Here is a 22,258-nt window from a genome sequence, read left to right on the forward strand (position 1 = left end):
CCCTTTACCAAGTGGAGACCCAGTGGAATAACTAAGGGAGGGCCAGACAGGAAGGTGGGTAGCGAGATGTGGGTTCTCATCTCTCTCCAGTGAGGCCCTGGAGTGGAGAGAGGTCTGTTGAGAGGCTAAGGGTGCTGAGGCCAAGAAGGATTTCTGTCCCACCAGGGGGTCCCTGTGCAAGACAGAGGGTTCCAGGCCCAAACAGAGCACCCCTGGCAGAGTGCAAAGAGCAGCGTGGTAAGATGAGGAAGCAGGAGGGTCTGGCCAGACTCATCGGGCCTCACAGGATCCTGCGTGGTATATAGTGGACCCTAGGGAACACTGAGGGTGTGAGCAGAGAGCCTAAGGGTCTGAGGGGATGAGTGGAGCAGGGAGAGGGGAGACCTGACCACTTGTCCCTTCAGCTGCCAATCACAGCAGGGGGTGCCAGCAGAGGCCAGCCCGGCCTGTCCACATGGGAGGCTTGTGAGGTTCCAGATGGCTCCATCCAGGAACCTGTCCCCTTCTTCACCACTGAGCTCTAGAAATCACTGTTCTTCCCCAAGGCCAACTTTGAGAGGGGTAGCAGGGACGAGTCGAACTCTTGAAGATCACACATTCAGGAGACTCAGAGTTTAGCTGTTTACATTATCGGCTAGGTCAGCAGACTGCTACCCCACCAGGCAGTGGGTCATGAAGCAGCTGGACTGAACAGTGAAGCAAGCAAAAGTTATGCTCTCTGCACGTGTGAGTGTCATGAGAACAGATCTGCAACTCTGCTATCTGTGAAGGTTTGAGTTCGTCCCCAGAAGCCAGATAACCTTCACACCTGAGAACCTTAGAGCAGTGTCTGTGGGACAACTGCTTCTTTCAAAAAGTGCCCTATTGAAATCCCAATCAAAACCTCAATGAGACACCACCTCACACCCGTCAGAATGGCTAAAATTAACAAGTCAGGAAACGACAGATGTTGGTGAGGATGCGGAGAAAGGGGAACCCTCCTCCACTGTTGGTGGGAATGCAAGCTGGTGCAGCCACTCTGGAAAACAGTATGGAGGTTCCTCAAAAAGTTGAAAATAGAGCTACCCTATGACCCAGCAATTGCACTACTGGGTATTTACCCCAAAGATACAAATGTAGTGATCTGAAGGGGCACATGCACCCCAATGTTTATAGCAGCAATGTCCACAATAGCCAAACTGTGGAAAGAGCCAAGATGTCCATCTACAGATGAATGGATAAAGAAGATGTGGTATATATATACAATGGAATATTATGCAGCCATCAAAAGGAATGAGATCTTGCCATTTGCAACGACGTGGATGGAACTGGAGGGTATTATGCTGAGCAAAATAAGTCAATCAGAGAAAGACATGTATCTTATGACCTCACTGATATGAGGAATTCTTAATCTCAGGAAACAAACTGAGGGTTGCTGGAGTGGGGGATGGGGTGGGAGGGATGGGGTGACTGGGTGATAGACACTGGGGAGGGTATGTGCTCTGGTAAGTGCTGTGAATTGTGCAAGACTGTTGAATCTCAGATCTGTACCTCTGAAACAAATAATGCAATATATGTTAAGAAAAAAAAAAGAAGAAGATAGTAGGAGGGGAAGAATGAAGGGGGGGAAATAGGAGGGGGAGACGAACCATGAGAGACGATGGACTCTGAAAAACAAACTGAGGGTTCTAGAGGGGAGGGGGGTGGGAGGATGGGTTAGCCTGGTGGTGGGTATTGAGGAGGGCACATTCTGCAGGAGCACTGGGTGTTATGCACAAACAATGAATCATGGAACACTACATCTAAAACTAATGATGTAATGTATGGGGATTAACATAACAATAAAAAAAATTTTTTTTAAAGTGCCCTATTAAATGGATTTCTAATTACACAGATAAAAATATAACTCTTACACTTGCAGGTGAGGAAAAAAGATGAAGGCCTAGCTATTTCCAGCTTTCTGATGTGAAGTCTTCTATTTAGGCTGGTCTGCATGTCCCAAAGGATTCTACCTATACCCACCTCAACTAGGGTTTTACTCCTCTCTGGGTCTCAGTTGCCCAATGTGTAAGGGGAACGTGTTAGATCAGAGCAGTCACAGGCGATGCTCCCAGGAACTGTTGGTAGTTGGGGAGGGAAAGAGGAAGCAGAGCCTCTGGGGCTCTCAGGCCCCCATGGCCGTTTCAACAAGATATTCCTACCTCCATCACTTCTACATACCGCGTTCTTGCTACCAACTTCATTTGAAGCCAGGGTTCTATGGTTTAGGCGCTTTGGCTTGGCCACCACCTGGACCCACGCTTTAGCCATGGCCCTTTTACTGCCCACGATTCCTAGCTCATGCTGGTCATCCCCAGTGGGACAGGAACCAGTGAGTAGACAGGGATCTCGGTCATGCAAGAGCAACCATCATTTGGGTGACCAGCTTACCAGGGAGAATAGGACAATCAGAGCAAACATTATATGCATCTTATACACACACACACACACACACACACACACGAGCCTATAGCTTAAGGAATAGCTGTATCACCAAAATGAGTTTTCACCTGTCTGGGATAAAATGGCTAATGTGATCAGGCCTAACAGCTTTACAAGACTTTCAGAAAATCGCTCCAGTTTCAGGACATTCCAAGCGGAAACTATTTGTTTATTTGAGCAGTTTTAAGGTGGAAATTGCTCGTATCATACGAAGCACAGAGGGCCAAAGCAGCTCACATTCCCTGCCTCTACTTTTTAAACATGTTAAAAGCATAGTGTACTTTGATTTCACTAAGAAATCTAACCAAATCTCTGATAAGTCCCTCCATTCCACAGGGCCCTGTGAGGTCAAGGTGGAGCGCAGTGAGAGGGGTTTACGACTGAATTCCAGAAGTACTGAGTAATGGGCAGTCGTCAACCTGGAGGGAAGATTCTGTTCCTTATTCTTGTCCTGGCTAACATTTAAAGACTACCACCGCCTTCTCTGCCCTACAACAGTCTGGATCAAGACCCAGGAGGTATACAGTTACTAAAACAGCAAATGGCACAAGGTGGGTAAAAGCTCGGAGGCAGACAAGACAATTAGGTTATTAAAGTGCTGGGGGGTTCAAGGAGGGTGAAGGAAGGAAAGAGAAAAGAAGGTTAAAGGAGGGTGGGAGGGAAGGAGAGAGAGAAAAAGTTAATAAAAAAAATACAAAACAGACAGGGATAAATGAAAATACCGCCCCTCTGTTTAAAAAAATAATCAAGTGCTCAGACACTGGCCCGGGAATGTACCTGAGAGGGGCAGGTCTCTGGGAAAGGCCCCAAGGGGAGGGCTCCCTTCACAGAACCTCGATGAGGCCTCTTTCAGAAGTCCCGTCACCAGAGCACCTGCTCCAGGTGGACCACAGCCTGCAGGTCTGGAGACCTGCACATCTACTCAGGAAGGCCCGGAACAGAGCCTTCGAACCCCAAAGGCCAGGCCGGGGTACCTACAACCGTACTCTGTGATACCACAAAGATACTCTGGTGGTAGAAACGGCCTGGCCCAGGAAGTCAGAAGACCCAGGTTCTGGTCTTGGCGCTGCCACTGCTTACAGGTAAGCCGGCCTGGGACTGCTACGGAGCAGACCCCAGCCAGCTCCTAGACCCCAGCTAGCCTCCCTGCCGGCAAGCAAGACCTCATCCAGCCCTGCATGTCTCCCAGGGTCCTCTTGGGTCCCAGGACTCTAAGGGCGGCTGGTCCAGAGGGTGGCAGCCGTGGGGGGCCCAGGCCTCATTTAGGCAGGCTGCTGCATAGCAGCCTCGGAGAATCAGCAAGTGGAAGGTCCCAGAGAGGAGGGAACACTGTAGATTATACAAAGGAGCTTTTCTAACAAGTCAAGCTGCCTCGCAAGGACATGTGCCGTATGCATGCAGAACTGTTCAAGCGGATGCAGGGATACAACTTGTCAGAGAGCTGAGCGAGGCAATTCCCGATCCAATGGGATTTTTGGATCACATTATCTCAGAGATTCCTTCCAACCTCAAAATTCAATGGCATTATATTACTGGGGGGTGTGTGTAAGAAAAATGCCCATGAAACAAACAAGTGCAAAGGTGTACTTTCTATGTACCCGGAACTTACAGTACAACTTTTGTAAACTTAACCTTCAGATCTTGGCCTGTGGACTGTTTCCAACATGCCACTGTAGAGGTGTTGCCCTTAGTTCCTTCCTCCACTTACCTGTTCATTATTCTTCGATGGACAATCTTTAAAATTATAATTCGCTCTGCACAGTCTTTTAGGAACTCTGACATTCGCTGTTTTAAAACTGGTTTCATTTCATGTTTTGCAATTGCCTTGAGGTGATCCCATGAAGCTTTGCATCTTCTTTCCATCTGACATAAATTATCCTGAAGTTGATCAAAGTCAACCTGAAAATCAGAGGGAGAATGATGGCAAATGCACTGAAACAAGCGGACGCCAACCTGAACCAGGAAACTCAACTGCCTCCGGGAGAAACAATCATCAAAACCAAATTGACATCTTGAAATACAAACATATTTATGGCTTAAAAATCATCCACATGTGTATTTGTCATTATCTTGACATCAAATTATTTAGTGATAAAGCTATTCCCCCCAATGAACCCAATGAAAGTATCACTCACCCACCCCCAATTTGGAAAGAAATCTTAGGGAAGTCTTTGGGAACTGTAAATTAAAACATGATATCAAGGAACCAGTACAAGATGAACTGAGCAGATGTCTCATAAAATTTTTCAGAGCACTCTTGTTCTTCAGAGATGATTTTTCACTTAGGGTTACAGGAACACACCCGTCATACAGGGATGGTTCTAATATGGTGGGGCCGGCTCAGTGGCGGATGGCGTCTCTTCACAGTGATCTCTTTTACACTGTGTGACAAATTTTATTTCTCCACCCATTCATTCATTCGACCCACACCCAGGGAGAAACTGGTGGATGTCAGGTCCTATACCAGGCACCGAGAATGCAAAGACAGATGTTGAATGAGACTAAGTTGCTGTTCTCAAGGAGGCTCATTGTATAGACAGGTGTACAGACCAAACGCTGAGGATGTACAGAACCCACAGGCATGCGTGTGCACGCGCACACGCGTGTGTGAGAGAGAGAGAGAGAGGTCTTGCTGGCAGATGCAAGCCATGTGTGCAAAGAACAGATGTGAACAGCTCCCACTGTGTTCTTCAGGGAAGTGGAAACAGTCTGGATTAACTGAGGTAGCCTGAAATGAGGCTTTCTAAAGTGATGCTTTTACTGAATTTCTAGACTAGAAATTATGTGAATCAAAGAGTTCGTCAGGGCTGTGGAACAGGGGAAAGAAACTGAGAAAGCAGGTGGGGGGGAGGGAGGCAGAAACAGATAAATAGGTGAGCTTTAGGGAGGAGACTGAGGGCACAAAAGTAGATGCAGAGCAGGAGTTGGCGGGAGAAGGCGAACGCTGGGCAAATCAAGGTCAGAGGGAGAAAGCAGATGCATGGAGGTGAGGCGCCTTGCTTAGATGACAGAGGTCAAGGGATGTGAGCCTGAATGGGAGTGCCCAGGGCATTTGCTGGAGTGGTTCTGCCCTCCACGAGACAATGGAGGGGATCAAGTCAAGGAAGGTCAGAAGATCTATCACCAGACGGGATGAAGCCAAGCTGAGCACAACGGATGCCCTGGGGGCCAGGCAAGACAGGGCAAGTCCTGGGTTTCTTGGGTGCTGAAGAACCAAAAACAGAAGGCAAGTTTAGGCGGACCCCCGGGATTCAGGTAAGCAGGGGGTTCGTGGGACTTTGGGAAAAATAATTTGCCTGAAACCAAAGGAATTCTGGGTCCAGAGTAGAAAAAGCTTCACTTTCCTAGGATACAGTGGAGCTGAGAAAAAAAATCAGGTGTTCAGCCAAGAAGGAAAGAAAATGTAGAGTTAGAAAAGCACTAAACAGTTCAAAGAGTAAGTCTAGAAAAGGATCCGGCTGACCTGGGACTGACAAGTACTATGTCTAGGAGATTTTAAGCCAGTTGTAATATGTCTAATCCTAACTCCCTGGATCTGTCCTCATTTGCATCTGGCAGCTCCCTGATACACAATAAAATAAGCTCCGTTCCGCTCAGACAGGCCCCGAGCAGCCCCGCGCAGTCTAACTTGGTGACGCTTGCATAGCGCGGCGGCGGACGCCGAGTAAGAGATGGTTTTCCGGGGAAGAGAGTCCACCGTGAGCCCTTAAGGTGGGGGCAGGAGAAAGTAGCCGACTGCCAACTGAAGCCAGGTGGGGAAGCTCTTGATGAAGTGCGATTTGAGGGTTGAGCTTAATGTAGCTTCTCTGGAGGGGGTTGGAAGGCTGCGTCATCCGGCTGCCTGCCCGGCCAGAGGCCATGGGCCCAGGCCACCTGAGTCTTCACAATTATCCCCTGACCTCAGGTTCTGTTACTAGCTCCACTTGGGAGGGGACAAGCGGATGCACAGGAGAGGCGAAGTAGCTTGTGAGAGACCACACAGCTCTAAGTAGTGGAACTGGGATCTGAACCCAAATCTCTCTGGCTCCAGAGTCTAAGTTCTCAACCAGCATGCTGTAAGCCTAGATTTGCCCCTAAAAAATTCCACCCCAGAGACAGCGCTGGCCTGGCCGCCTTCTTTGAGAAGGAAGTGCTTGCCAGGAAGACCTCTCCTGAGGACTGATCCACACGGGCCACTTTCGTGTGTAGGAAGCCCCCATGAGCTGTGCTCTGAAGCAGTCAAACCTTACCAAGTCAGCCTGGGATGCTGTGGGACAGCTCAGGGACGCGGCTACCCTGCAGATGCCAGAGCAGCCTGCCCCTTGGGGGCCGCAGTGCTGAGGCCCCACGGGAGACACACCAGGGGATGGAGCGAATGCAAGTAGGGCTGAGGTTTCCTGAGGCTTATTTTGTGCCTGTCTACACAGAAGGACCCCTCAATACCCCCAAAAGGCTTTGGGAGTAAAGACTGAGAAGTGGGAGATGCCCTCTTGCAAGTCACAGAGAGCTGGGTCAACAGTCATCATTAGCAACTACCACCGTTAATAGGTAAAATCGACCTGCACTTTTGGCTTGTGTAGCCAATCTTTGCATAAGGAAAAGTTATTTTGTTAACTACTTAACTAAAAACTGAACACCCTTTGGGAAAGGCCTGATACTGGGGCAGGGTTGGGGGGCGCTGGGGCAGTCACTGGGGGCCAGGCTGGTGTCAGGACTCCTAGGCCAGGCTGCTTTTGTTCTAAGCAGGCTCCACCTAGAAGGCGGCCCTAGGAAAGAACAAAGGACCACATACAACTAAGGAACTGATTTATTCTGTGTGGGTCTGGAAACAGGACAAATATGACTGCAGATACGTAGCAGACTCTGTCTCAGATAGAGGTATTCCTAACAAACTGCCTTCTGAGAAGGTGCTCACGGCGGGTGTCAGAGCAGCTATTGGAGGACCCCCAGCTGCCACACGCAGAAGGGCTTTGGGTCTTGGTCAGGATACTGATGTGATACTCATAAGGACTTCAGAACAGGGCCTGGCACTGAGTAAACACAGGAAGGGTGCCTGTGAAGTAAAGGAGTCTGTGTTCTCAGAAGCCTGCGGTCAGCTGTTGGAGCTGGGGGATCGCTGGCCATGCCTCCTTCTGCCATGAGGCAGGCCCACTGTCAGGCCGGCCCAGGGCCCCCTGCTTGCTGTACTTGGCAGCTGCCGGCCTGTTGCTCCTGAGGTGGGTGAAGGAGGGTCCCAGCCCCTGGGGCCCCACAAGCCAGTTCTGTGGGAGAAGGTGGCGAGAGAGAGTTCCATGAAGGAGACTTCAGGGGGCCCCTTCCCCACTGCCCACCACTCTCTCTCCTCTTCTTATACTAGGGTCCAGAGTGTCCCAGAACTAAAGGTCGTCTGCTTTCAGCTCCTCAGCCTGCCCAAGCTGGGTTTCCAGAAGTTTCCCACACACTAGCCTGACTCCTGTTGCCCTATTCAGCCCTTCCCCATGCGTTTCCTGTTGCTCCCGAGACCCTCACATCGTCCAGCTGTGCTGAGTTGGGGATTCCTCGGGGGTTTTTCAGCCTCAGTGATGCTCCTGCAAGTGGGGCAGCTGGGAGTCCAGCTATTGCAATGGTCTCTTTTCTAATAAACCACAAGTTCATGAAGATCTTAAGTGTGCACTGAATTTAAGAGTTTGCAGCCGAGAGGCCAAAGCTATATACTGTTTACAGCCCTATAAAACTGTTCCCTCTGTGTAAGATCGTAGGAATAGCCAGCCAATCCGTGGGGGAGCAGAAGGCCAGGTGCCCTCTTTCCTGGCTCCACGCCTCACTGCAGGGTCCTGTGGAAGTCTGAGGAGGAGCCAAATTGCATCGTTGTGACATTTTTGCCCACCCAAGGCAAGTGGAGAACTTTTCATGCTCGGGAGACTCCAGGCCTGGTGAGTAACGCTGCTCCACAGCGGATGCAGGGCTTAGGACCGGGACGGCGGACCTGCCTCACATAGCTCAGTAGGAAAGAATCTGACGGAGAACCAGAGATGGGAAAAGGATCTTAAAAGCTCATTAGAAACGGCATCAGACAAGTCATATCCACAAAACCTAGAGCAAGGGATGCAAGCAGCACTTGGACGTTTTTACTTAACAGAGCCTATGCTCCTCAGAGCTGACTGACAAAGATCCAACATCTGAGGGAAAGGCATGACCCACTCCTCTGCGCCCGTGGACGTACCTTGGCTGACCTGGTGACGGCCCCGATCTCGGAGTACAGATCAGAGCTGTCTGGGAAGTTTTCCACCACCATGGTGCACACGTGGTGGAGAAGCGATTGCTTGTGCACGGTGTCTTTGACTTCTGGAACCTTCTCGAGGTAGCTTAACTCAAACGCTTTGGCCTGTTTGGTGAACATTAAATAAAAGACGAAAATAAGTTTTACACAGGCTCTCAGAAAGGCACAAAGGGCTAGAATCAATGCCCTGTTGGTGTAGCCTAATATTTAGTTCCTCTGTGACTAGAGCTCCTCAGGCCACATGTTCCATCACCCTTAGCTGACCACATATGGACCAGCTACAACTGAGCCTGAAATGAGCCTCCAGCCCTTTTCCACCACAGCCCATCAGCCACAAGCTGTCCCAGGCCTCTACCCCTAAGTCAGGGAGCTGTGGGGCTGGCTTTCTGCCATCTGGGTATCTACAACTTCTTTCTCTCTTTGCCCTCTACTTTCCTACCTCTTGACCAAAGACAGGCCAATTTTTTTTTTAAGTTGGTTTATAATGTGCATAAGTACAAATATTTGAGCGATAAGTTCAGGAAAAAATGGGGGAGGGAGGTGGGAGAAATTCTCTCCAGTGTCAGGTTTGAAAGCAGCCAAGCACGTAAGAACAGGGTGCTTATTTTTCTAAATTTTCTTATTTAATAGCAAGATACAGACTCAAATAGACAGACCCTGATAAGGACAAAATTCCTTCTAGATTTTCCAGCAACAAAAGTTGCTTCATTTGTGCTTTGGAGGACCAGAGGTACAACCTCCCTCAGCAAATGAAGGGCAGGGATTTTGTGACAAGGGAGGCAGGAGAATAAGGGATATAAAACACTTACATTAGTTCCATTTAGAAAGTTCCCAATGGCTAAGAGAGTAGACAGGATAAAGCCCAAGGTTTTATTGTTCTCCAGTTGGTCTATTCCTTCCTTCAGATCCAAAAGTGGTTCTGCCACTTCCTTTCAATTAAAAAAAGTTGCAAGGTGATGATAAAGAATGCACATTTTGGCTTTACTTTGTTCTTTTTAACTTTTGTACAAGGTAACCAAGTGGAGTTCTCCTTGGTATAAGGCAGTCCCATGTGATGGGTCCATGCTGCTAAGTATGGAAAAGTGCCAAAAGGCAGCGGAGAAGTCTAGTCCTCAAAATCTCCTCAGTGGAGACCAAATGGGTATGTGTGGCTATCTGTGCTGGGGTGACAAGTCTCCCCCTGTTCCTGCCCATCTGCCAAGCTCAGGCAGGACCCTTAGACCACCCGCCCCTCTCTCTACTTCCTTTGCATGTACCTTCTGCATCTGGACCATGGTCTTCCTCTTCTCTTTCTCCTTCTAGGCAGATGACTCCAGAAACTGTCCCTCACTGTCCCTGGACCCCTCAGGTTTCCTGACCTCCCCTCTGGGCACTCTGGGGCTGGCCACTTCTTAGCCCTGGTTACTTTCTAGAAGACTGCCATACTCATTACTGCCACTGCCTTCGTAACGTAACTCCCACTCTCTCAGACTTCCACACTGGTTTTGAGACTACGTCACACCAAGTCACCTCAGCAGTCCTGTATCTCTTCATCCTCACTTGATTTCTGAATGAATTCAAATACCATGGTTCCCTCCTGATGCCCCTACACCCACTGCCACCTATCTGGTCCTCAGGATAAAACCCTGCTGCCTCCTTTGCCAGAGGATGGAGACCTTACAGGCTCTCCTATGCTTTAAATCGGTCTCCTTCGGGCACCTTCTCTCAATTAAGCTCATTCCAGCTCACCTTCCATCTTTTTCCTCTCTGCTGGTTCCTTCTGCTCAGCCTGTAAAAATACTCCCATTTCCCCAGTCCAGAAGACACCTGCTCCTTCCACTTCTTGCTCAGATGAATCTTCCCATGACTTCACTGTTAAGGTCCCTTTCCTTCTATTCTCCTCTCAACCTCTTAGAGTAGTTCATCCTCAGCTTCCTATAGAGATTCTCAAAGTGACTCTGCCAGGCTAATGGCCACGGACAATGGCAGTTTAGGTGACTGTCATCAGGTGGAAGGATTATAAGTCACTTTCTATATTGTGCATTTCTACGTTTTCCAAATTTTTACAATGAGTTTACATAGAAAATTAAAAAAAAATTTTTTTAACCAGTCATCTGGTACCCTGAAGCAAGCATCTGAGGCTTTCTCCAGGCCGCCACTGGAGAAAAATGCCTCACTGCCAGGCTGCCAATCACTCAGTGTAGTCACAACCTCATCATAATCAACTTGCCCTTCAAACCCTCACTCAAGAATGATACCTCACTACCTTCACCAATACAAAACTGACTTTCTCAACACTGGGGGTGAGGGCTGGCTAACTCCCTTCTTAAGGGTGTACCTTTTCTGTTGTTTCATAATCCATTTTGAATGCCCAGAGGTGGAGCCGAGCCGAGAGCTCGCTGATGGAGGAGAGCGTGAGGAGGAACTGCTCAGCACTGCCCAGTGGCACGTCAGGGTTGGCCAGCTGCGCCTCCTGGATCTTCTGCTTCTCTTCTTCGGTGGGAATCATGGTTAGAATTTTCTGGAAAGGTGGAACAATGTAGTATATTCTTAGTGACAGACCCTATCCCAGCCCTTTGATGTTTCCAAAATCATACTGTACTTTTCCAACCAGGTAGTAGAGAAATTCTGTTGTCAGTGTTCATATCATATATAGGCGTGCACCACTGTAAAACAAATACTATAGGGAAGAAAAGTCCCAGGTAGGGTCTAAATTCACATTCATTTATTCTAAAATGGTCTCTCTCTCTCTCTCTCCTTTAATCTCCTGTTTCAGAAGGAATTTAAAAATCTTGCCCTAGGGCGCCTGGGTGGCTCAGTTGGTTAAGCGACTGCCTTCGGCTCAGGTCATGATCCTGGAGTCCCAGGATCAAGTCCTGCATCAGGCTCCCTGCTCAGCAGGGAGTCTGCTTCTCCCTCTGACCCTCCCCCCTCTCATGCTCTATCTCATTCTCTCTCTCAAATAAATAAATAAAATCTTTAAAAAAAAAAAATCTTGCCCTAAATTTTCTGGATCTCATACATGATGCACATTCTAGGCAAGAAAGGGGGATGGGACGTGAGAGAAAGGGGAAAGCATAAGATAGAAGGTTAGAGAGCAGTTCCCTGTTCCCAGAAAATAGAGAAAATTTGTCTGGACTATATGAGAACTCAGACTGGCTTTTGCACATAGGGTATATACTATAATTTTAATTGTTTTAAATACTTAAACTATATTTCAAATTTTAGGTAGAAATGAAAACTTTTTTCATTCTTATTTTTTTAGGGAGGGAGAGAGAGGCAGGGAGGGGCAGAGAGAGAGGAAGAGACTCCACGCCCAGCACAGAGCCCGATGTGGCGCTTGATTTCACAACCCTGAGATCATGACCTGAGCTGAAACCAAGAGTCAGACACTTAACTGACTGAGCCCCCAAATGAAAACACTTTAAATAATATCAGAATCAAGTCTGGTTGAGGAAAAATGATGATGGTATTTATAAAAAGCAATATCTACCTACTAATTAAAAAATATCCTTTGCTTCTATTTGTTTCTGGTTAAAATTAATGATGGAAGGCAGAGGAGGCAAAAAGTCATCAGAAGGATTATGATTCTTGTAGGTTCAAATTCTTTAGTGACTATAAGAAGTAGTATAAAAGAAGGTTAAAGTTCCCATTATATAACATTTCACAAACACCATTATTAAAGGTAAGGGGTCATTATTTTTCTCTCATTTCTCCTTCTCCAGCATTGTGCCACACTTTTTGGTAACTTCTGGTAATTCATTAATTCTAAGTGGCTTTGGTCACTGCTCTTCAGTATCAAGCATCTGGATAGAAGTGGAAGATCTGGTTCTGGGTAAGATGGGGTAGACATCCCCCACCCCATCTCACTGAATGCTACCGTATACCCTGGACAGCATGAATGGAGCAGGTATTGGAAGACTTTAAGAAGTACACAGTGGCAGGTGGACTGGGGAAGAAGATCAGAATTGGAAGTTCAACTCAACTGGGAAGGAGCTGACCACCTGTCCTCTGGTATTCCTCAGCCTGAGCTCGGTAGCCCCAAACCTGGAAGAGGGTATCAGGTGCAGAGAGCGCTCCACGGCAATCCTCTAGTGCCGACTTGAGGAGTGGGAAAGGGGTCTCCTAGTAGTGACGGCAGTGGCAACAGGGGCTGGTGGTCCCCTACAGCTCTGGGGGAGGGAACCTTGCTCTCCCATCAGCGGGGCTATGGCCCCAGTAGGGCCAGACTAAGGGAGTAGACAGGGTAAAGCCCAAGGTTTTATTGTTCTCCAGTTGCTCTATTCCTTCCTTTCGGGTCCCAAAGTGGTTCTGTCACTTCCTTTCAATTAAAAAATTGAAAAAAGACAATAAAGAATGTACATATTGGCTTTACTTTGTTCTTTTTAATGTTTGTACAAGGTACTAATAGGTACAGTTCCCTCGGTAGGCAGCAATCCCATGTGATGGACACATGTCCCCTGGGCACGTGCTGTCTTCTCTTGACTTGGCCCCAGATATGGGCACAGTCACAGAAAGTACATAGCAAAGTGAGGTGACCGAGCCCCAGCTTTTAGCTGGATGACCAAAAAGGAAAGCCCCAGGGAACTAGAAAGTACTTGGGAGGTCAGGGAAAATGAAGAGCCTGGCAAAGCAAGTGCAAAATGTTATTTAAGAACTTCTGGGGTCCAGGGGCACCTGGGTGGCTCAGTTGGTTGAGCAACTGCCTTCGGCTCAGGTCATGATCCTGGAGTCCCGGGATCAAGTCCCACGTCGGGCTCCCTGCTCGGCAGGGAGTCTGCCTCTCTCTCTGACCCTCCCCCCTCTCATGCTCTCTATCTCATTCTCTCTCTCAAATAAATAAATAAATAAATAATCTTTAAAAAAAAAAAAAAAAAGAACTTCTGGGGTCGGGGTGCCTGGGTGACTCAGCCATTAAGTGTCTGCCTTCGGCTCGGGTCATGAGCCCAGGGTCCTGGGATCGAGCCCCACATCGGACTCCCTGCTCCACGGGAAGCCTGCTTCTCCCTCTCCCACACCCCTTGCTTGTGTTCCCTCTCTCCCTGTGTCTCTGTCAAATAAATAAATAAAAATCTTAAAAAAAAAAAGAACTTCTGGGGTCATCCCTGAGCTGTTTATGTGTGAATCTGACCTTAAACGTTGTATCAAAGACTTTGAAAACTGAGCTGACACTGGAACCACAGTTTAAAAGAGGCAGGTCAGAACCTGTGGCCTGAACCCAAGCAAGTGGGGGAATAATTTATTTCCTTCCTTCCTTCACCCTCCTCCTTTCTCTTTCTTTCTTTCCTTTCTTTTTTTACAAGACCAGAATCACTAGAAAAGATACTACAAGAAAACTATAGACCAATGTCCCTGATGAACCTAGATGCAGAAATCCTGAAAACTATTTTTAAATATGTGTCAATATATTAAGATATATAAACATTGCTGTATTTCATAAATATATTAAAAATAATAACCACAAGGTCGGTTCAGTACAAAAAAAAACAATAAATGCAATTAATCTACCATATTAACGGTCTGAACAAGAAAATTCACACAGTGATGTCAACTGGTGGGGCACTTGGGTGGCTCAATCGGTTGAGCATCTGACTCTTGATTTCAGCTCAGGTCATGATCTCAGGGATGTGGGATTGGGCCCAGCATCAGGCTCTGCACTCAGTGGGGACTCTGCTTGTGATTCTCTCCCTCTGCCCCTCTCACCATCCTCCTCTCAAATCAATAATCTTTAAAAAAAAAAAATGTCAATTGATGCAGATATATTTTTGATAAAATTCAGTATCCATCCATAACAGAAAACTCTCAGCAACCCAGCAATAGAAGGAATCTCCTCCAGCTGATAAATGACATTTATGAAAAACCTACAGCTCATATCATACTTAATGGTGACAGACTGAGATTGGGAACAAGACAGGGTTTATAAAATTTAAAAAAGACATGTAGATCAGAAAGGAAAAAGCAAAACTATTCCCATCATAGACAGCATAATTGTCTATGTAAAAAATTGTGAGAAATCTACAAAAAATTTATAAAACTATGAGTTTAACAATATGTTAAAGAAAGAACAATTTATGTATGATTTAAGGTTCATACATAAAAAACCATTTTATCTCTATATTGATAATAAAGTTACAAACTGAAATTTTTTTAAAATACTATGTATAGTGAAATATTTAGGTATAAATCTAACGAATCATATGCAGAATCTACATGCTGGAAAGTAAAAGTGCTGGTGAAAGCAATCAAAGACAATCTAAACTAATGGGGATATACTATGTTCCTGGACTGACTCAATATAGTCAAGATGTTAATTTTCCCCAAAATGATCTACAAATCTGACTCAATTCCAATAAAAATACCACCATGAGTTTTTTGTGGATTTAGACAAGCGGGTTCTAAATGCTATATGGCAAAACAGATGAACCAAAACAATTTTGAAAACGGGTAAGATCTACTCTAGAGTGTCATGGGACAGACATATGGATCAATGGGACAATACAGGGAGTCTGGAAATAGAGGACACAAATACAGCCCAGCGATTTTGACCAAGGTGCAAAGGCAGTTCCACAGAGAAAGGATAGTATTTTCAACAAGTGGTGTTGGAACTGGAATTCACATGCAAAAAAAAAAAAATTTGAACCTCAAACCTTAAAAGTTACACATAAATTAACTCAAAAGGCATCACAGATCTCAAAGGCAAAGGTAACACGACAAAACTTGTAAAAGGAAACACAGAAGGAAATTTTTGTGACCCATGTTAGGGCAATGAACTCTTAAGACATGATATCAAAAAAGAATAGGTTGAGAAATTGTAATTTCATCCAAGTTAAAAGCCCTTTCCTCTGTGAAAGACACTGTGGAGAGAACAAAAAGACAAATTATAGTTCCTCAAAGTTGTTAAACACAGATTTACCATATGACCCAGGAATTCCATTTGTAGGTATTGACACTAGAACAATGAAAACTTATATTCACCTAAAAACTTATGAGTGTCTGTAGCAGCTTTATTCACAATTGCCAAAAAGCAGACCAAGCTACATAATCCTTCGACAGATGAACAGACCAACCATGGCACCCGCCTGTAATGCAGTGGTGCTCAGCAATAAAAAGGGACCAACTACAGATACATACCACAACTTGGATGAATCTCAAAAGCATCAATCATGCTGAGTGAAAGAAGCCAGTCTCAAAAGGTTACACACTGCACGGTTCCATTTATATGACATTCTTGAAAAGACAAAACCATAGTCATGGGAAGAGATCAGTGGTCACCAGAGGCTCCAGGTGGGTGAAGGGTGTGACTAGAAAGAGCTAGCACAAGACCTTTTCTGGGTGGTTCTGAATCCTGACTACAATGGTCACTACAGGAATTTATAGATTTTAAAAGTCCTAGAACTGGACAAGTCAATTTGCCTTTTTATTAATGCAAAAAAATAAAAATAAAAAACTGGACAAGACAGCCTAATCCACAAACGCACAAATGTTCACATGACTGTGATTCAGGATCTATCTGGGTGGGGTGGCTGTCATCCTGGGTCTGATGAGAGAGTTCTCAGGGCTGGTCATCTCTACAGTTTCTTAGAAGCCAGAGATGCCAAAGTGTTCTGTGCTTTGGTCATGGTGACACTGCAGAAGGGGAGCCTAGGTTTCCTTCATCGTGGCCCTAACACTGAGACGGGTGGGTAGAATCTGAGCATCTGGGCACATATTCAGCAACAATGCTCCTTGCTCCCCCAGAGGCTCACGCTCTTGCTCCCACCTGTCCACACAGATGGTATTAAGAAAAATAACCAAAACAATCTGAGCAGATGTCACTCCTTTAAAAACATCCAGGATCTGACCTGAACTAGCCTTCAAAACAAAAACTGCATTTGTATTTTAACTTTCATACTGCTTAAGTTGTTTGAAGTGTGTACGAGAATTCCAAAACAAAAAATTGTCAACGCTTCTCCCCCCTTCCTCAGAGGCATTTTCCTGCAATGATTTTAGCTGCTTCTTTCTTTTGGGAAAGTAATCGAACACCTTTTGTTTTTTACTTCTCTGACTAATTTAAACCATTTGTTCACCACTGAAGATTTATGAGGTTGCCATCTGCCAGTTTATTTCACTTTATCTTTTTACACATCCCTGGCAATAAAAATAGCCGTTAAGATGGGGGAACGGTGGGTTGAAGTCACCTTCAATGAGCTGATGGCCCTCTCTTTCCAGGAGCAGACGATAAGGGATGAGTGGGAAGAGGTGCCTTTAATTTGCTCTCCCACCATGTCTGTGAATTTACGGATGGTTTTATGGTCACCATTTGGTTTCACGGGGAAAAAGATGCCAAACAAAACCACTATGTAATAATCTCTGTGTTTGTTTTCCTTTTTTGCTTTCTTCCAGACAGTGTCCCACCAGCACTGCTTTCAGTCTACTTGCTTGGTTATCTGAAAACCGTAGTTCAGAGAACAATGGAGGGGTCTCATTTTTTGTGAGCCCAAATGCTTTTGGGTTTGGCCATCTCATTCACCTGCAGATAAGACTATCACGAGTAATTATTCTGCCCCATGAGTTTTGAGCAGAACCTGCTAGAGCTCTGGGTGAGAATCTAGCTCAGGGGTTTTGGTGACAATAGCAGGAAGCTGGAGCACTCAGAGCTGAGGCTGGTTTGTGTACAACTTGCATAACCTCATGAGTCAATGGCTCTCTACTCATGCACTTATTCTTACGCAGGGATTTTTTTCCCTTCTCAAGGTATCTTGATTGTATTTTCTTCCATTTTTGTGACTCCTCAGTGAGGCACGTGGGGCAGAAATTGTTGCATCACATTTGCAGATGACATGGTTTGCCTGAAGGTAGGCTGGCTCAATCAAGGCAGAGCTGAAGAACCACCAAGGGGCCTGCTCCTACTTTCCCAGCACCATTGCCACAGTTTGAGGCCATTCAGCCAGAAAGGCAAAACCACCGGCGTGTCTAAGGTGCCCAGCTGCAGGGACATTCTGGTTCTCTGGCCCGGCTGAGTGACTGTGGCTCCCAGGCCCAGGCTCATCTGTGTGTCCAGCACCCACTCGGACGGGGGTTGCACCGCACAAAAGGCCTAAAAATGTGCTACAGTTTTGTATACTTGGCCAAAGGGACTTTCCGTTTCTAGGATGCTAGCAGGCCTGGCAGCCAACATGAGCCAAGGTAAGTGTCATTTGGGACCATCCAACTGTGCTATTCTCTGTAGATACAGATGATAAAAATTAGAAAAGCTAGAGAAGAGGAAAACCCTTCATACTTCATTTATGATAAGCTGATGGCGTCTTTTATTTGGGAAAATATCATGAATACTACTTAGAGATGGCCCCAAAATGTGCTCTAAAGTTTAATACTCTTATGAAAGATTACTTCCTTAATGAAGTTGTTAACCACTCTCTCAGGTTTTCTTGGCAAAGCTGGATACATATCACTGAGTTGCTAGGCAAAGCCACAGGATGTAATTTAATCCATCCTAATCACATTTGGTACACAGAGGTTTCAAATGGCCCTATGAAGCCGTGGTACCATGCTACAGTGCCTACACCCAAGAAGCAGACGGTCTGTTTGGCAAAAGGCCCTTCAGGCATTAGCTGGAAATCTTATTAGTAAAGATCTGTAAGGATACACCTTCCATCTCTTCTCAGTCCTGACTTAGCTCCTGAACAGCAAGCCTAGAGAGTAAGTTCTGGGTAGTGGCTCAGGACATGGATCTAGAGCAGCTATGCCCCCTCAGGTCCGGGAGATCAATGGCCAGAGATGGCAGGTGACAGATGAGCGTGTCCGGTTTCCACTGGACTCTTCTCAGCATGACTAACCAGAATTGAAAAATATACATGGTCCCTGGGGCGCCTGGGTGGCTCAGTCGGTTAAGCATCTGCCTTCGGCTCAGGTCATGATCTCAGGGTCCTGGGATGGAGCCCCGGTTGGTTGGACTCCATACTCAGCAGGGCGTCTGCTTCTCCCTCTGCCCCTCTCCCCTCCCCCCCTACTTGTGTTCTCTCTTTCAAATAAACAAAATCTTAAAAGAAAAAAAAGAAAAATATACACGGTCCCTGGATTCACATGGGCAGCCTTCTGATCAGGTATTCTCAGGGGGATTTTGCCCCCAGGGCACATCTGACAAAGCTGGAAACATATTTGGTTGTCTCCACTGGGGCGGTACCACTGGCCTCTTTGGGTGGAGGCCAGGGACGCTGCTAATCACCCTACAACGCAGAGAACAGCTCCCGCAACAAAGAAACAGCCAATCCAGAATGTCGGTAGTGACACAGTTGAGAAACCCTGTTGAGATAAACACTGTGATAAAAAATGTGCCATCCCCTATGCTGTTGTGAGTGGGGGTGCCCTGACAGCGCTCAGGACGGGTTCAATGGTGGTTCTATGGCTGCGTCCCCCCGCTGGAACCATTCCGCCCATCAGCTACTTCCTCCCGGGGGCACCCTGTAGGTGGCGCTGTGAGGCGGACTGCCGGCCTCAGGAGTCTTCTCCCTAACCTTTCAGATTCCCTCTTGTTCTTTTTGTCACATGAGCCCGGGCCCTGACTGACACTGGGACTCCCTCATCTTCAAGATGGGGAACACAACAGTTGTACCTCACGAGCATCTGTGTAGAGCGCGTGGCTTGCGCCTGGCCACAGAAGAAAGCTATGGAAGCCACGTTTGGTGCTGCCTTGTTGCTCCCATACCCCTCAGCAGCACTACTGTTGCTTGCATAACTCCTTCCTGCATCAAAAAGGTCCTTGCTGGAAACCAGTCAGGAAAAAAAAAACAAGTAATTTGCCTTCTTCTAAAATCGAAGTAACTTATTGTATCTGAAACTTTCCCTGCCCATGGAGAGCTACGTTTCAGGAAAGAACAAAGGCAAAACCCAAAGGAAATCGATCTTTCCTGACGGACTTTCAAGTCCTCATGACAAGAAAGGGAAATATTTTTTACGGGGGAAGATGTCATTCTTCCCTTCCATCAGGCTGGCTCTGGCTGCATTTGAGGCCTCTCTTTGCATGAATCTGAAGCTTTTGCAATCTCCCAAGGACGCTGCTAAGTCAATAGGACGGCTGGAATGTGTGCTAGGGCCTACCATGTAGTTTGCCCTAGATGAAAGACGCGTTGCGCTGGATTCTTCCAGGTCGGCAGCTCCCACCTGCCTAGTGGCCAGCCAACGCTCTGCTCTTCCCTCGCTTCTCTGGGGGCCCCAGAGAGGGACTGCCTCACACTGAGGCCCGGCCTGCCGCCTCCTCACTGTCCAGCAGCTGCCTCAGTGTTCCTCTATTTGCCTGCTGTCACCGGCTCTCTCCTTTATACCCCTGCCTCAGTCTGCCATGTCCTCTCACTCCTTGGCTGCCCACCTAGATATATTCACCTGCTCTGCTGCCTGGCCTGACTCCAGAGCTCGGCGCTGTTTCCTCTCCAAGCAGAAAGCAGATGCATGCTCCACCTTGTACCGGGCTCCTGGGACAGGGTGTGTGTGTGTTTCTCAGAGTTGAGCTGCTCAGGCCTTGCATTGGTTTCCTAGGGTTGCCAAAGGACTACAGAACTGGGTGGTTGAAACAACAGAATTCTCTGTTTGAGAGACTACAAGTCTGACATCAAGCTGTCAGCAGGGTGGTGTTCTCTCTGAAGGCTCTAGGGAGGAACCTCCCTCACCTCTTCCTAGCTTCTGGTAGTTGCAGGCGATCCTTGGTGTCCCTTGGCTTCTAAACGCATCACTCCAATCTCTGCCTCAGTCATCACATGGCAGTCTGTTCCATGTGTGTCCCTGTGTTCTCTGTCTTCACAGGATGGCATTCCCCTCTCTGTGTCTCTGTCCAAACTTCCCTCTTCTCTTAAGGACAGTAATCCCTGGAGTAGGGCCAACCCTAATTGAATATGACATTATCTTGATTGCCTCTGCCAAGACCCTATTTCCAAATAAGGTCATATTCTGAGATTGTGGGTAGACATGGATTTTGAAGGGACACTAGTAATCCGGTATAAACTTCTAGGAGCACAGTTTTTCCTGTGGGGGACTCCTCTTTCTAAAGCACAGAGGCATGCCCACCCTGCTGGGTTCAGACCCACTTGGCCCCATGGGCCCCACTGCTCCTTCCCACACTTGGGGCCATGGATGAGCCTTACACCATGGTCCTGGGCCCTTCCTCTCTGTCAGGGGCTCATTCTCCCTCTGCAGCCAGTCTTCACTGGTCCTGTCCACTCTCCTAGGGTTATCTCAGATAACCCTGCGCTTGAATGAACCCCAACTATGGGAAGGCTTTAAAGGGATCCCTGGCTCCTTGCCAATAGGAGGATGGAGTGTCACCCAACACCACAAAGCTGCGTCCTCACATCCCCACGGTGCCCCAGCGAGCCCCAAGCTATACTGCCCTTCCGGAGGAATCTCCATGCTGGGCCGCTTGCCCCACTCACTCTTTCTTTGTTGCTAGAAGAGGAGCTTTAACTCGCCAGAGAGAGGCAGCAGCCCACGGTGGATGCAGAACAGGGCCTGGTGGAAGAGCACTGAGCCCCGCAGGCCCTACAGACCCAGCCAGTGACTCCTCCCTCTTCACTGCCACCATTCAGATCAACAGCTGCTAACAGCGTGTGGCATGGGTTCTCCAGCTTATCACCCACAGGCTAGCTCTACACATCCGAAGGTCATTCACAGGGATGTAAGCACACGCGGGAAGCCCTACTCGCGAGATGGTTCGTCCAGCATGTTCGGTGGGAAATGACGTGAAAGAAGACCCCACCAGCCCCCTCAGGAGGTTATCCTCGTCTTCTTCCACGCTGAGGTAGGTGAGCGTGGTCAGAAGGCAGACAGTAAAAGAACCAGAGAGTGAGGCTCACTGAACTTCACAGGCCAAGTGGGGCTTCCCCCCACGACCCAGAACTTTAAAAAAAAAAAAAATGTGAGAATTAATTAACATTATTCAGAGTCTGGCTGAAACAGAAAAATGGCAAGCCCCCTGTGGAGAGAGTCATATTGGACACAGTAATGCTTTACATATGGGACACGTTAACAGAATACAAATAATGCTTGATAGAGCTTCTCTTACCTCAATTCCTTCTTTGTTTAAGGCATATTCATCAAAATTCAAAATGGCTATCTTAATCGTTCTCGGAGGGGGCAGCACTGTCAGACCAATATTAATGGCATTGCTCCTCTTGGGGTCCAGGACGATGACCTCCTGCCTTTTTCCATCTGCAGCAGTTTTCTTGGTATTAAAATAAGGAGAATCCAAGATTAATGCATCATCTTTGGTCTTTTCTGTGTTTCATTATTTAAAAGCAAACTCACTACTTATTTAGAGATGAAAACAAATGGCCCCGATTCAGGTCAGGGAAGGACTGGCTACTGCTCAGCACAGAAGAAAGAGATCAAGGATTAGCTCTGAGAAGCCGCCAAGCATGGGTCAGCAGTGGAACTTCGCGAGTCAGACACATTACAAAATAAAATTGATTTTCCTTCAATTGGGAAAAATGTGATATTTGGCAAGAAAAAAAAACAAAACCTGTTTTTTTCCATAGAAGCAGTGGAAACAAAACTAAAACCTCTCAGAACTCCCTTCCTGCAGGCTGCAAGGTGTCGGAATGTGCCTTGGTTGGC

At 47.1% G+C, this 22,258-nt stretch overlaps 1 protein-coding gene across 7 annotated transcripts in view; it reads right to left on the bottom strand.

The window, feature by feature from the left end:
* The window catches only part of FHOD3 (formin homology 2 domain containing 3), a 456,888-nt gene that overhangs the window by 24,635 nt on the left and 409,995 nt on the right, over positions 1-22,258 (bottom strand). For all 7 annotated transcript variants that reach the window (XM_045886817.3, XM_045886815.3, XM_054510321.2 and 4 more), the window contains 5 exons: positions 21,708-21,866; positions 11,016-11,198; positions 9,508-9,627; positions 8,642-8,803; positions 4,169-4,359 (listed from right to left, as the gene is read on the bottom strand). In XM_045886817.3, the coding sequence (XP_045742773.1) occupies positions 4,169-4,359; positions 8,642-8,803; positions 9,508-9,627; positions 11,016-11,198; positions 21,708-21,866 (815 nt within the window). The remainder of the gene's footprint in view (positions 1-4,168; positions 4,360-8,641; positions 8,804-9,507; positions 9,628-11,015; positions 11,199-21,707; positions 21,867-22,258) is intronic.

Source organism: Mirounga angustirostris, unplaced genomic scaffold (assembly GCF_029215605.1).
Source record: "Mirounga angustirostris isolate CCGP_5_RB_7025 unplaced genomic scaffold, mMirAng1.0.hap1 SCAF_14, whole genome shotgun sequence".
Lineage (NCBI taxonomy): Eukaryota > Metazoa > Chordata > Mammalia > Carnivora > Phocidae > Mirounga > Mirounga angustirostris.